Raw genomic sequence first — 16068 nt, 5'->3', positions numbered from 1 at the left:
GCTTAAGAAAAAAAACGTTACATCGTCTGCGGGAACTCGAATTGGAAGAATGCGAAGGCATTGCGCCTCCACGGTACTCGTTCTCTCCCTTTGCCTCGTATGCAGCCCATATGAGTTATATCTGTCAGTATATGTGCCTCATATGAACACATATAGGCTTCATACGAGTTCATATGTGCTTCGTTTGACTCATATGGGCACCATATGAGCCATGTGTCGACAAATGCGCCTCGTATCAGCACATATACTTCATACGAGTTCATGTGTGTCACAAATTAATGTGTCTCGTATGAACGCGTATAGGCTGCTTACGAGCTCATACGCGTCACAAATGTCACAGATGAACACATCTGCTGCATATATAGTAGTTCACGCGCTACGGAAAGGTGACTTGTATGGATTACATATGTGGCATACCTTAACTGACACGCGACACTCGTGCGTACACAAGAGCTCCGATATGCACCGTATCAGCTTACATCAATCTCGAGCGAAACACATAGCCGCTGATGAGTGCCTCTCATAGAGTGGGCCTTGCTGTTTGAAACACGCGGAAAAGAAGGGATGAACAAGCGATTAACAAGTGCCCAACCAACGAATAAAAAAAACTCTTGGCCTGTTTCAAATATTTTTCTCCTTGATTCTCTGCTTGTGCCCTCCTGTTGTAAACCGCGCCTATCCAAACAGTATGACGTTAGGCGTTTCCAATGTGCTTGGACAAACGTTCAGCCAGAAGGCAAATGTTGCCTTCTGGGCTTAGTTGAGCTAATAACGCCAGGTATTTTCATGCAAGAGCTCCGACTGTAGTTAACAATATGTGCGCAATGAGAGTACTACGATCAATGGTGCAGGCGCTGTGAAAATTAAAATACATACAAATATCAGATCTTTCAGTGCTTATCACAGAGCACATCAAGATCCACAAAATCAGTGGAAGTGCAATCGGCTGTAGTTCAGCTCCTTATACCTTAAAAATAAACATTTGTCCTCGCACCTAACCGTCGAATTCTATAGTGGGAAGCATAGCATAAGTCTTGTCATCGAAATGTAAAGCAGTTTTTGCCATGCCAGCAGTGGTGTAGTGGGTAGTGTAGTGAGCTGTGGATCTCTAGGTCGGTGGTTCGAATCCGGAACGGCGCGTACTTTTTTTTTTCGCGTCCGAATTTTTTTTTTACTTTCTTTAGTTTACTAACTTCAATGGAAGCTATTTTATTGTTAATTGCCTTATAATTCCACCCCAGCCCTTCCCTTTCCTTTCCCAAAAATTGCAAACCAGACACATATGACACATATGTGTCATATGTGTCATATGACACATACGAGATATTCCATAATCATACGAGATATTCCATAATCTCGTATGAACCAGACACATATGACACATATATACGAGATTTTTCGATAGGGACGTATTAATCGCTATCGGTTAATCGTCTTCATATTGATTACGGTCATAGATTTCAATCACGCGTCTTCAGCGCGCACTTCGCTTCTGCGTCGCGTGGTTGCTTCGGACGGTAGCAAGAGTTGGGGGGTGCATACGTCGACTGATGTTTCGGAGTGCGATCGTTTCCTGCCGCCTTGATCCAAGCTTGAAGACGTAGATGCGACCGGCCGTTGTGAAATACCGAGATCTTGCAAGATCTCACGGTATTCTTTTTCAACGATACGGTACTTGCGTTGCTTTGCATTCATGGCGAAATGCAGAAGCTTTGCGGTGAAAGACGAGGACCGCAACAGCCGCACAAAGGGACAGCAGACAGGCAGTACGACCAACACCTCCACACCACAAAAGAAAAACAAGCGCGAGCACTCGCGGCATGACTCGCGGGCAGGGTTGCCGTTGGGAACATTTTAAAAGGAGCCAAAACTTGAGCTGAAAGTAGTCAAAAGTAGCCATGCCATTTCATCTTAGCTGTCGCGTAAAATAAGATCTTTTGCTCATTAATAAATTGAAGTGTAAAAAAATTGATAAAAATTATTCTTGGCGGTGTTGTCAACACTAAGCTTCAAAGAAATTTTTCGAAACTAAACACCGCTTTACGCATAAACGTAGGCATCCGCTCTCGCTCCCACGTACGTTCCAAGCCAATCCCAATCCATAGCTTGTGGTCATTTCGTTTGGACGTTTGGCAGCAAAGCGCTCTTGTGAATTTTTATTTCTTCAAGCTTTTTGAAGTTTGGTGGCGGCACGCGTGAGTCACCGAGGGGAACCAGGAGGCACTGCTTGCGTAAGTATACATTCTGTCCTTTTTTTCCCTTTCATGTTAGTTGTCAGCTAATATTTACTTGTGAACTTGTGAAGAGTGAGGACAATGAGCACGCCTCGTGTGTCGCCCCTTTATCTAACTTGTCTGTAGGCATCTGTCAGCAGTTGTCTTTTGATTAACTCAGCGGCGCATTGCAAGGTGTAACTGCGTGTAAGGGTTGGGGTAATATGAAGTAACACACACGTACACGAAGGGAAGCGCTTCTAAATGTCGTGTGTGTTTGTGTGTTCCTTCATCAGGGTGAACGCACTATCCCGGCAAATCTTGTTGGCGCATTGCTTCTGAGAGGGTTTGTTTCTCGGCACATCGTACATTTATGTACGTGTATAGATATTATGATCATGATCGCAATGACAGTCGTCACGTGGTTACGGCGCTCGGCTGCTGACTCGAAATACGCGGGTTCGATCCCGGCTGCGGCGGTCGAATTTCGATGGAGGCGAAATTCTAGAGGCCCGTGTACTGTGCGCGATATCGGTGCACTCTAAAGAACCCCAGGTGGTCGAAATTTCCGGAGCCGTTCTCTGCGGCGCCCCCCATGACCAACCAGTTGCCACGTGCGATGCAGTTGAGTGTTTTTCATCGCCAATTTTTGCTTTTGTGAGGCTAATCGCTTGGTTCAGGCATGCATGTCAGACGTCATAGAGTCGCAGCCTGCATGCCTTGTGCTTGATTGACAAATGCTTCCATGGCAGTGTTGACATTGTTGCGTTGCGAGTCTCCATGCGATGAGAGAAATGTGACAAGAACAGGATGAATGAACACAATTCTTCTGTACTGCCAGAAGTAATGCTGCTCCTGCCAGTGATCGGTTACAGAAAAAAAATTGAGAGTACTTTTTATTTATGTGTGTCCCTTCCCGCTACTCAGAGCCTTGTATTACAAAGTCTAGATCAGTGTGACTCTACATATAGCGAGTGCTAGTTTCGAGCTCGCTAATTGAACGCGCTTGTTTTCTCTCTTCTTCATTTGGTCAATCTTGCGTTTTACTGGTTTCTTTTTTCATCACTATGCTCCTGGTAGACTGCACTCAGTTTGATGTTCAATGCAGTGAAGTTGCACGCCACTATTGCTGGCTGTTATTTGTTTCACATGACAGCAGGCACAGAAATATTGTTTAAATAAGTCCCAAATTGCAGGCGCTCGTGACACTTGTAACTCTCAACTCATGAAAGTTCAGAAGTGCGTTGCGAAGTAGAACGAGATGGTTGTAAGAGTACCTGTCAGTTGTCATGGTAGTGTGAAGTTTTCGGCACCCAAACAGGCAAGTGCCAGTAGAGAATGGCACAGAGAGTGTCTGGTAAAAATCCTTGTTTGCCCATTAATCTTTTGTTGTGTTTCCTCTGTGCAGCATGTCAAAACCATTCGCTGTGGTGAAGTTTCCTCTTGAGGACGACTGCCTTGCAGTCATTCCTGTCGGATGGCTCACAGAGACAAAAGAAGAGTGCTACTGGCCTGTGGCCAGGAGCTCGGAGGTGACGCGGCTCGCAAAAGCTGAGGCCGAGCCAGCTCTCGGAGGGGAGTGGATGCGTTGCCCAGTGGTCGTCGTTACCACTTGCCATAAGTAGTCTGATTGTAGACATATTGATGGTAGCTTCATCAGCGATTGTAAAGGCCTCTTTGCTAGATTCTGTGAGTCTGCACCTCTGCATGGCTAAATTACGACTAAGAAGTCATGTTGATAGCCACCGCTTAGCCAGCTGTCAAAAAGAGGAGCAGAATGAACTGTTAGCTATTGCACTTGTAAGCTGATGAACTACATCTGAAACTCATTAGTGCCTTGTTTTTGAAGACCTGTAGTTCCCAGAATTAGTGCTGCACTCAGTATGCTTAATAATATTTAGTACAGAAAGGTTTAGTATGGTAATTTTTTTTTTGCATTATGAAACATTTTTTGGCACACAAAAAGCACAGACAAGGAAAGAGCACACAATACAAATGCCAGACATCAATTGATGCTTTGCGTTGTGTGCTCTTTCCTCATCCATTTTTGTTGTGCACTGAGACAGTGTTTCATAATGCAAATTCAGAACCAACTCATCCAGCTGTTTACATTTAGTTCAGTTTGAATTGTTAGCCTGTCGCAGTAGCTGAGTGGTCCATGCTGCTGAGCCGAGGGCCCAGGTTACATCCTGTCTGTGGTGAAATGGAGCAGTGCAGAATGCGCTTGTGCTCTGTAATATCAGTGCATGTTAAACAACCCCATGTGGTCTAAATTAATCTGGAGTCTTCCGCTACGTCATTCTTCATAGCTTAAAGCTGTTAAATCCTAGAAACCAGAATCACACTTTTAATTGTAAATAAAACAATGCCTCTGCCACATGAGTGTTTCACAGGCTTTCAAACTGATAGTCTGTTGGCCTGAGTTGCTATACAGGCAGCTGAACGGGCATCAAGTCAGCAAAGCAGCCCTCGGACATATTTTGTAGCGACAATTCTGTTAAGTATGGATACGTGTTTAATTATGAGGAATTATGTGAGTTAGTTTTTGGAACCCATAGTTTGTACGAGATTTTGGTGCATGGTATTGAGGGTGCCTAAGACTGTATGCTGTTTGGGGAATTAAATATGTGCTCTCGAAAGTCTGCCAGTTTCCTTTCATAAGGTTTCTGATATAAACAGCAAGCTTCTTGTGGTAAGCGGCCGTGATGGTTAGCAGTCTATGGTTGAGGAAGGAAGGACCCGTGCTCTCACTGTAATGTAAGTTATCAATCGCTCGTACAGCTCTTTTTTGTAAAGTGAGTACTTTCACAAAATTGGTTGAGGTAGTCGTTCCCCAGATCAACAAACAATATTGTACATGCGAAAAGACTAGAGAGAAATAAATTTGTAGTTTGAATTTTCGAGGCAGTATTGTGCGAAATTTATTTAGGATACCAACAGAGCGAGCCATTTTAGTGCAAACGTAGTTTACACGATCTGTCCAGAGTAAATGTTCTTCAAAAATGACTCCAAGGAACATTGTAGAGCTGAAACGAGTTATAGGAGCTTGCTCGAAGTGAATTTGGAAGTTGTTCGGAACTTCCTTATTTTTGGCTCTAAACAGTATGTACTTTGTTTTCCTGACATTAAGTTCTAACCTATTTGATTTTAACCAAACAGACAATTGGGATAACCAACTATTGGAGGCTGCTTGCAAAATATTACTATCTTGTCCTGAAAAAAATACGTTAGTATCGTCTGCATAGATTATAATGTTGTCTGCTGGATGAAGGTTGACGATATCATTAATATATAATAAGAACAACGTTGGTCCTAGAACGGAGCCCTTTGGCGCACCAGACACAATCTGACCGATCCCAGATGAAATACCGTTAATGATAGTTGTTTGAGATCGGTTGTCAAGGTAGCTAGCAAATAAGGTTAAAGGAACACCGCGTATTCCATAACAATGCATTTTTTCAAGCAATATCTTATGGTTAACCGAGTCAAACGCTTTCCTCATATCAAGGAATATGCCAACTGTTAGCAGTTTATTTTCTATGTTTTCAATTAGCTTTTCTTTGATTTCCAGTAAGGCGGCCTCAGTTGTTTTGTTTTTTTGAAATCCGTACTGTTGCTTGGAGATGACATGGTTTTTGTCGAGATATTGAGAATGTTTGCAGGATCCTACAAGAGCGCCGAAAAAAAGGTGCGGCGCTACGAGTTCACTTCAGCCCTAGAAAGCTCGGCAGTTTCTGGTAATTGAAATTTTCATATTTCTTTATTGATGAGAAATTATTTTGCATACTCAACAAGACGTTCATGTGCAATTCTTTTTTAGGAAATGAGGGCCACAACGATGTTGTACAGCTGCCGTCACCACGTAAGACATGAATTCTCATTTGTTAAGCCGCCGCGGTGGCTCAGTGGTTACGGCGCTCGGCTGCTGACCCGAAAGACGCGGGTACGATCCCGGCCAAGGCGGTCGAATTTTGATGGAGGCGAAATTCTAGAGGCCCGTGTGCTGTGCGATGTCAGTGCACGTTGAAGAACCCCAGGTGGTCGAAATTTCCGGAGCCCTTCACTACGGCGTCCCTCATAGCCTGAGTCGCCTTTGGATGTTAACCGCCTTAAAACTAAAACACCATTTCTCATTTCTATTTAATGTAAGGTCGACATTGTGTTAGTTTTGATTGGGGATTTATGGTAGTATGCTTGCAAAATCTGGGAAAAAAACTCCACCGTAGCTAATTGCACTTGCAGAGAAATGGAACGTGCTCAGACTTGGCATCAGCTTTTTACATTTGCCATGCTCTCAGATCAGCAGTGATTCTGCCAGTAACCATTTCGTGGCAAACTCTCTTACCCACGTTAACAGTACTGCGAACAGGTTTCTATTCACATGACATATATTCTGCTCTCTGTGTTTGGTTTCGCCATGACAGTTTCTTTTGTGTCCTTAAATGTACCGTATTTTCCAGTGTATAAGACGCACCCGCCATATATGCAGGCTGTAATTGAAAAAGTTGCTATATAAGACGCACCCCAGTTTTCCCAGTTGGGCTAGTGAGGATCAATTAAACACGCTTGCGCGACCATCACGAAATTCACCGTACTTGTGAGAAATTCTTAAGCAACGCTAAGTGGTCGAAAAAGGCAACACTCACGCCATTCCTGCCCACGTTTTGGAAAAAAAGAAAGAAAAACAAAAAAAACTCTCCCAAATGTCCATAAGAACATTTTATTTCTACTTAAAACCTTGGAAGTCTTCACCTTCGGATGCGCTATCAAAAAGTTCACCCATTTCTGGTGGCAACGCGACTGAAATATTCTCTTCGCACTACGTACATGGAGCAAACAAAGTGGCAAAGGGTGGCTGAAAAAAGAACGCCGGCTTGTCCTGGCTTGTCTTGACAATGGCGAGAAGCGTGATTGTCGTCATCTTTTGGCATTTCACATTACTTTTGCTTGGGGCCTCCGAAACGGTGGTGTGTTTGTGATCCCGGAAGTCGTCATCCCCGTCGTTTCATGATAAAGTTCACCTAAAAAAAGTTGCGCACGGTGGTCCCCGTATTGAAGTATTAACCGTGTTACAACCGCTTCATTGCTAGTGATATTTTTTCGGTAAAAAAGGCTTGAACATGAACCTGAGTAATTTCTGAACTCTCTAAAAAAAAAAAACGAAAAATTCGCATATAAGACGCACCCTTGTATAGGACGCACCAGCAAGATTTTTGAAAAAAGCCGCGTCTTATACACCGGAAAATACGGTACCAATGCACCATGCTGGTGCATGAGAAATGTAATTATTGAAGTACTATAGACACCTATTTAAAAAATTGAAAACTGATTTTTCAGGAAAGAAAGTGGTGCAGTAATTCTCTCACATTTCGGTGGACATTCATAAGAGAAGGGATAAAGGAGGGAGTGTGAGAAGAAAGGAAGAAGGAGGTGCCGTAGCGCCCTGGGATAATTTCAGCCGACTGGGGATCTTTAACGTGCACTGACATCGCACAGCACACGGGCACCTCTTGCGTTTCGCCTCCATCGAAACGCGCCGCTGCAGTCGGATCACAACGTTCTTTTATGTGTCATAGGTATCTGCATGATGTGACATTGTTTGTCCCGTCAACTATTGGTCATGGAGGTGTCGGTTTTGATGGGTTTTGAATTATGAAGTCTTTGTACAGCCTGTGATTGAAACCAAATTAAAATATCTTTTCGGCCAAAGGAAGTGTTACTATTGCCTGGGGGGCATCTCTATATAACCAGGAATTTGTTTCTGAACTTCGTAATTTTGTGTCTATTGTGTTTTAAAAAGATCACCTGTATGAAAAACAGCCTGGCCATGCAACTGTTCTGTCCCTTCTCCAAAAATATCCTGAAGTAGCATTTCTGCATTCAATTAGGATAGAAATGTGACATTGTGGTTGTACACAGTAGTGTGTTCTGTACTTCCTGGATTGCCATCAATGACGCATGTTCATCTCCAGCCCCACTGAATCACGCTGGGGAGAGCGTGAACGAAAACAGTGCGCCACCCAGCAAGCTGGAGGGGTCGACAGCTGGGACTGTTGATGGTGAGATTTTCACTTTGTTTACTTTTGTGCAAAAAGAGAAATGCAAGCCAAACATGGGGACACAGTGAGAGGACAGAACAAATGCTGCTTGTCCCGTCTTTTCACTGTGTTCCTTTCTTTTAATTACACTCCTATTTTGTCTAGTATCAAGTGACACAACAAAATATAGAAGCTAGATCTTCTTTGCCTTAAAGAAAAACAGAGCAAATTTTAAATTTCTCATTGTACCTGCTGCTGCCGAGCAGCAGTCAACAGGCCCCAGAAAGACCTAGAGAATATACTTATTCAGGAAGATATTTGCACGGAGTTCTCCTCAGTGGCTCTTGAAACGGTGCTAGGAGCACATTTCTAGTTTCAAACTATGTGCTTTAAAAGGGGTCACTCTAAAAATCATCACATGTATTTCTCAAAAACGATTGTATTGAACTGAAGTGGTACTGGAATTTACAACCTAGTACTTCCATTGCTTTCTCCTCTTGTGATTCATAGTGGAGTGGTTGTGTGCCCTTCCCAAGAGCTGTATGTTGTGCTTTTGTTGGGTTCTTTTGGATCCTGGCATTTCTGTTGCCTCTCTCGGCCTACATCACCACCAGGAAGCCACTCCTACGAATTGCACTCTACACAGTAGTCCCATGTTCTGTGCATTTGTTTCCTTACCAGCATAATTTGGTCGCTTGGTCGCAGTTGGTCAGCAAGGCCCATATTGTAATTTTTCATTGTCTTTCAAAGTATTTTAAAAGTTTACTGGTTGGAAGTCAATGCAGTGCCTTGGATGCAGCGAAATGTGCTGAAAAAAAATTAATTGCGCTATCACAAAGCTCCCATAAAGGGTGCTGAAGAAGATAAGCAGCCAATAATGGCATGCTCTGAAGGAGGACCTCTTGCTTAGGAAAGAACTGAACAGCCTAACTGCCTTGTGGAGCACATCAGCTGGCTCCTAGTCTTGTCTTGCCTGCAGCAAAATGGATGCGTGGTAAGAGATAAATGTGACCTTGTTTTATTTCTCAACAGTTTGGGACCTCCTGTGCCTAGCAAGAAACATTTGGTCCACCTCTTTGTTGCATTTCGCTTTTCAGCTAAGGGCTATAATTCCATAAGGGCTATCTTTGTTGCAGTTTTAATGCATTGATCCCTGCCAGCACTTGCAGTTAGAACAGATGTCTACCTCCAGCATTTTGGCCAATGTGGGTTTTGCCGTGAGCAATACTTTCCAAATGGTGCAATGCTATATTAAGGGCACAGGCCTGCTCTGCTTTCTCGCTTCTATTAGCACATGCTTCTCATGACACTGGAAGAATCCATTTGCGACTAACTGCTTGCCATGGTGCAATAGCAGTGGAAATGCCCATGAAGCAATGTAAAAATTGGCGAAGCTCATAGACTGAGAAGTCCTTTACACAACAAGGCTGCAGGTTCTGTGCTAGCTATCACACATAGAGCAGCTCCATTTCACCTAGGTGTTTGTCAGTGCATGGTGACATTTATGGCATTTAAATTAGGCTAGCAAGGAATAGAACATGAATTAGAAGTGTCCTGGAGGATAAAAACTGGGGGAAGTTTAGGAGCATAGTACAGAGTGTGTTGCTGCCTACTGTTAGCCTCATACTGTTCTTTATTGTACCTCAGTGCGCAAATGATATTATTGCGCCCAGGTTAACCCTGCTCTCACTGAAATTGTTGATTGCTTCAGTTTCAGCTACCCTGCTGAAGCTGATGTGCCTGGTGCTGGAGGTCCGACAGCAGCATCGCGACTTAATGCAGCGGTTACAAAGGCTGGAGGATCACGTGCTGCTGCGGTCGGACCGGCAGCTGGAGCAGAGGACTCGGCCAGTGTCCCCCTCGCCACCGCCTCCCACCCTTGCACTGCCCGCATTCTCCCCCGAGGAGTTGGACACTGTGGAAGCTGCCGTCCAGGACGACAGCGTGGCTGCTGGACTGGTGATTTAATGTTTCTGATAATTCGTGTCTGGAAAAAATGAATGCCTGCTAACGAATTGCATGAATAATGTAATTCCGAGGTTTGTGAAGAAATCTTGAGCTCCAAGAGTATTTGCATGCCGTGCTCTGTGAATAACATGCTCTTCATAGATATAATTCCTACTGTTGTGCTGGAGTGTGCTGTCACAGTGTGTTTTGTTAATGTAAATGTCTTGTTCATGAAAGTTGCTTGCTGATATACACACTGGCTGTTTCAGTGAACATTTTCAGGAATTCCTAAGAATAGGGAGTTCAAAATAGAAGAAATATTTGCAGGTACACACGCACAGTTATGCAGTAAATTATGTCCACCACTGCTGAGAGATCGTTCCTCCAAAAAAAAAAATTTGTTTTCCCATATCGAACTTGCGCTTCTTTAGGAATTTTTGAGAGTGTTCACTGGAACGCCCTGTCGATTCCTTGTGTGCTGAGATTTACTGTTGGAAGCAAAAGTGGTACGCAATGCCCAGCCGGTAGCAGAGCTTGCAAAAACTGCATCACGTGTTGGGACAGCTGTTAGGGGACCCTCTTTATCTGCTCTTTGGCTCCTATCAATTTGTTGGGCTCAGTAGCAGTGCTGAACATGTGGCGCTCGCAATATTGCTTACGGCAAGTGCCAGTTGTCACATCATGTTTCAGCCACGCAATGCAAAGAAAATGCCACCTGCGAGACTGCTGTCGCATCAGAGCGTTTAGGCGAGAAGGAGCGCTAAACAGCAAACCAAGCTACTGATGCTGGTTCTGTGCGAAGCATTGCACCTGTCACATCTTGTAGTAGCTTGGTATTTGGCGGTGCAGTCACAGGCTTTTTTGGGGCAGTTGCTCTCAGATGGTGTCACTCAATGTCATTCGATGTAGTTTTCCAGAGCTCTGCCGGTGGCCGGTCGTTGCATAACAGACTTGGTTCCAACAAATTTTTTTTCTCAGTCAAATATTTCTGTGATTACATTATTGTTTTACATCGATCAACAGCAAAAAAAAATCCCCTATGCTTTTGTTGCCTGTGGCTGCCTTTCTTCGTATGTGTCTCATAACGAGCCCCTCATTTTCCTTACATTTGTCATTTATTGTTGTGCTGTTTTAATTTAGTTCAGCAGTGGACTTTGTAGCTAACATTAAGGATGTTGTAAGGTCTGTTTTACAGGAAGCTGAGCTTTCGGTTAATATACTGTTGCATGAACTGCTGTGAACACAGCTGGAAGTTGGTCCTCTCTCAGCGCGTCTTTAATTTCGGCTAGGTTTCCCAAATAATGGGGCAGCTTTAACCCACCTCTTCCCTGTCTTTTGCTCACATTATGCACATTTCATTACTTAATCTGCTGCCAAAAACAAGCAACATCGTTTAATTAAATGTGGTTGCTAAGCACGCAGCTTTACTCAGGTGCTTGGGGATTTAAATAAGCGCCCTTTGTATAGCATTAAGTCTGCTCAATTTCAGGGTAGTGAGCCCCGCCATGGTGGCTCAGTGGTTAGGGCACTCGACTGCTGAACCCAAAGACTCAGGTTCAAACCCAGCCGTGATGGCCAGTTTTCCATGGAGGCGAAAAGCAAGGCGCCCGTGTGCAGTGTGATGTCAGTGGCGCATGTTAAAGACCCCACGTGGTCGAAACTTCCGGAGCCCTCCACTATGGTGTCCCTCATCATAGCCTGAGTCACTTTGGAACTTTAAGTTCTACAAACCAAATCAATTTTAGCGTAACGGCTGTGCAGAGAAAACACATCCAGCACATAGATATCTGCAAAAAGCATTATAGTTATAATATAATAATGTCCAAGATGCAAAGCATAATGGGTAGGAGTTGGCCACCTTTGCTTAATCGCTAAAGTTTCCCTGCTCTTAGTAAACTGGGAAAAAAAAGAATGTCCATATTGGTGGTGGTGCTTTCTGCTGGTAGCAACTAGTCAAGCTATTGTATCATACAGAAATTATGCATTATGATTGTAGGTACTCGCATGGGCTGTTGACAGGTAGTCACACAATTGTCTTAGCTATTCGATTCTGCTAAACTAAATGAAATTATAATTGATGTTTGTGCCTAATAGCTTGTGCACCTGTGGTGTTTCTTTTCAGCGAAAGCAGCTGGTCCGCCTGGGGGGCAAGGGCCTGAGGGAGGTGGGCTCCAACATAATGACCGCCATCATGGGGGTGGCTGTACAGAGGATGTACAGCCTCCATGGCCGCAAGGGCAAGTGGTCATTTATTGCCCTGAAGTTTTGCAAGGTGGCAACAGGTATGTTGTTGCAGTAGCTTTTAAATGAATTTTAAAAGATGAGTGGAAGAACATGCATCAGGTTCTGCTGCACTTTGTTTTCTTTTCTTCTTTTCAGTTGATACTTTACCAGTTTTCTTTTTCATTACAGGTGAATATTTTGTTACTGTTTTTATGGGGGTAGTCATCTGCAGTTTTCTTCCATGTGCATCTGAAGATATATGAGTCAGCAGATGCCTTTCAAAGAAAGCCCTCCCATCAGTCACATCCATCTCTTGTCATGGATCGTAGTCGTGCCTTGTATCTGCCAGCCATTTGTGCTCCCATATGTTAGTAGTGCAAAGTGGTCGACCGTGATGTCGCAGCAGCTTTATACAGTTGGTTAGAAGAGCTTTCAGGTGGATTTTCTCCTCAAGTTGTATTTGGATACTGTAGTCCTTTCATTTTGGCACGCACTTTGAGTTAACATGTACTTGTGGCCTTTTCTGTTTTCTCTGTTGCTGAAATAATCTTGATTTCTGTTAACGAGCAAACTTTTTCTGCTGGCCTAAAATGAACGCTTATCTTATGCAGATGCCATCTGTGAGAAGACGGGGGCGGATGTGGTGGAAGCGCAGGGGTTTATTAGGAAGAGGTTGCCAGGTTCGGTGGACCGTGGCGGCGGACGCAAAAGGCGTTTTGCCGAAGCGTTTCTGCCAAGTACCGCTGCCGGCCTGGCAACCAATGCGAGCCCCTGTGCTTCAGCCCCCAGCACAGTGCCCTCTCTTCCCCAAGCGGCCCCCACCTCCCAGAAATCCTCCTCCCGCGCGGCCCTGGCTCCTTCCCAAGGTCCCGCCTCCTGCGCGTCCCCAGCCACGGTGCCTAATTATTTAATAAATTGTTTCTCAGTTGGATTCTTTCGTTGCCTCATTTTGTTGTGCATGTGTATAGAAGAGATGATTGCAGCTTTGCAATGCCAAAACCCATGGCTTTCCCAATGCGAACATTAACTGGAATGTGAATATTCGCTGAACTGGAAATGCAATGGCATAAACTTCGGGCAAGCGTTAGCAGAAAGGCTGAACAGTGGCCTAATTGTGGTATGTCAAGCCGGTGTTGGTAGAGCAGCTGAAAGTGGGTACAATAGCGGCATGAATGTCGGTTCAGTGTTGGTAGAGCGGCTGAAAGTGGGTACAATAGCGGCGTGAATGTCGGTTCAGTGTTGGTAGAGCGGCTGAACAGTGGTCTGAGAGTGGCATGAATGTCGGTTCAGTGTTGGTAGAGCGGCTGAACAGTGGTCTGATAGTGGCATGAATGTCGGTTCAGTGTTGGTAGAGCGGCTGAACAGTGGTCTGAGAGTGGCATGAATGTCGGTTCAGTGTTGGTAGAGCGGCTGAACAGTGGTCTGATAGTGGCATGAATGTCGGTTCAGTGTTGGTCCGAACATCAGGCCAAGGTTGGAAAAAGTAACTTTTTGCCCCAATGCCGACGTCGGTACGACTTTCGAGCCGGTTTTGACCAGCATTATGCCAGCGTCGGTCCATTGTTGGTGTGCTGCTTGGGAAATTATGCACTGAACCCTGCAGATTTTTACCTTTTCCCTATGCAGACACAGAACTTGTAACCATAAACTACGCCGCCTAGACAACACGTCGATGGCATAAATGAACACCTTACTAAAGAGTCTTAAGTGGCTGCCCATGAGTTGAACATGGAGAAGCTTCGAATGTGTGGGCGGTCACCACCCCTTTGTGTGCGATTCAAAAAATTAGCTCAGCCACCTCTGCAATGTCCTCATTTAATTTGGATACTCATCCTCAAGTTATCCTGCCCATTGTGCTTTGATGCAAGGGTCACACTTGCCGCTACTACTACTCAGTGTCTTTAAGAACAAAATTTTATGCTCTCTAAAGCATTGAAAAATATTTCAGTTCACTGGTGGTCTGAAGTTATTCTCTTCATTGCAATTTATTTTTCATTGCGACAAATCGCAGAGAAATGCTGATGCTGTGCGCCGACGTGTCCGATGCGGCGACGTGTCCGCACTCGTGAGCAGCAGGGAGAACGACGGGGCCCTCGACAGGAAGCCGCTGGAGGCGGGAGAGCTAGCGACTAAGGATTCTTCACTTCAGGAGATAGAAGAGAAATCCTGAGACTCAACGGCCTTGCTCTGAAGCCCCCTCTTCCGCAGGGCGACCGGGTGTCCGCTCGTGTTTTCGCTCTCTTCGAGGGATCGGGCAGGAAATAAAGGACAGCCGCTTTCTCGCAAACGATTCTCGTCATGGAAAAGAAGGCGCAAAAATCGGCAGGTTTCCTTTTTTTCTGTCCACGCGGTTTCTACACTTGCTGAAAGGTATCACAAGAGTGCAAATTTTGAAAAAAGGAGACTCACGAACGACCTCACGTAGTTGAAAATATGCGTCCATGCGTCTTCGATAGTATGAACCGTGACGATACACCTTTTTAAACCTTAAAAATGGCAGCCACTATTTCACATCTACGGAATACGTGCAGACACAGATAATGTGCTGGTAATCAATTGAATGATTCTGATTAGCTTTCCTGTGGGCATGTTTTATAAGTACTGGTTTGGTTGGTGGCATTTAACATCCCGAAGGGACAAGTATTAGGGACGCCGTAGCATAGGACTTATGTATGAACCACGTCGGGTTCATTGCCGTGTACTCAGATTGACCGCGCAGCATCGGGTGATTTTCCTTTCAAATGAAAATTAAAATTGATTTTGAGGAAAGTAAATCACGCAGTATCTGTCTCGCATATCTCGGTGGACACCCGAAGCGCGCTGTAAGGAGCGGATAAAAAGAACACCTTCTATGAACAACCCAATTAACCCTCGGCCCTCAGTCCCCTGTGGCTGCTGAGCAGCTGACCGAGGCGGCGGTGAGACCTGTGACGCAGCGGACGGTGCTAAGAACCATTGGCTTTGGACAGGTCGCCATTGGAAACTGAACCTAGCAATGTTTAACGCAAGAACCTTATCCAGTGAGGCTAGTTTAGCAGCGCTGTTGAAGGAATTTGCAGGTATTAATTGGGATGCCATAGGGCTTAGTGAGGTTAGGAGGACAGATGAGACGTATACAGTACTAAAGGGCGGGAACGTACTGTGCTATCGTGGATTAGCAGACAGACGAGAACTAGGCGTGGGATTCCTCATCAATCAGGATATAACTGGCATACAGGAGTTGTATAGCATTAACCATAGGGTGGCAGCTATCGTAATAAGGCTTAATAAGAGGCATAAGCTGAAGGTGGTGCAGGCCTACTAACCTACATCAATCCATGATGACCAGATCGTTGAAACCTTCTATGATGGCATGTAATCGGCGATGACCAAAGTAAAATCACAGTACACTGTACTGATGGGGGACTTCAATGCGAAGGTAGGCAAGAAGCAAGCTAGAGACCAGGCGGTAGTTGACTATGACATAGGTTCTAGGAATAGCAGGGGAGAGTTATTAGTAGGGTTCGCCGATAGAAATAATTTACGGATAATGAATACCTTCTTCCGCAAACGAGCCAACAGGAAGTGCATGGACGTTGAAGAGCCCCAATAGTCAGACTAAAATGAAATAGACTTCATACTGAGCGCTCAGCCTGGCATCGTAGAGG

The 16068-nt window shown here is 44.7% G+C and overlaps 1 protein-coding gene across 2 annotated transcripts; it reads left to right on the top strand.

Moving 5' to 3' along the window:
* Positions 1 to 1578: 1578 nt before the first annotated feature.
* LOC149354708 (uncharacterized) lies at positions 1579 to 13641 on the top strand. Of its 2 annotated transcripts, XM_089583491.1 has the most exons (8): positions 1579 to 2231; positions 3622 to 5950; positions 6034 to 6075; positions 8186 to 8272; positions 9963 to 10210; positions 12321 to 12480; positions 12578 to 12610; positions 13033 to 13641. In XM_089583491.1, exons 2-8 carry the CDS (start codon positions 5842 to 5844, stop codon positions 13446 to 13448), a joined length of 1095 nt encoding a protein of 364 aa, XP_089439617.1. In that variant the 5' UTR covers positions 1579 to 2231; positions 3622 to 5841; the 3' UTR covers positions 13449 to 13641. The 2 variants fall into 2 exon arrangements, with proteins under 2 accessions (XP_089439617.1, XP_089439618.1); XM_089583492.1 differs by lacking the exon at positions 12578 to 12610 and having other exon boundaries at positions 1580 to 2231; positions 13033 to 13635.
* The last annotated feature ends 2427 nt before the right edge of the window (positions 13642 to 16068 follow it).

The sequence above is a fragment of the Amblyomma mixtum genome, chromosome 3, assembly GCF_055824585.1.
Source record: "Amblyomma mixtum isolate Tamu chromosome 3, ASM5582458v1, whole genome shotgun sequence".
NCBI classification, from domain to species: domain Eukaryota; kingdom Metazoa; phylum Arthropoda; class Arachnida; order Ixodida; family Ixodidae; genus Amblyomma; species Amblyomma mixtum.
This window is presented reverse-complemented; position numbering and strand designations above follow the sequence as displayed.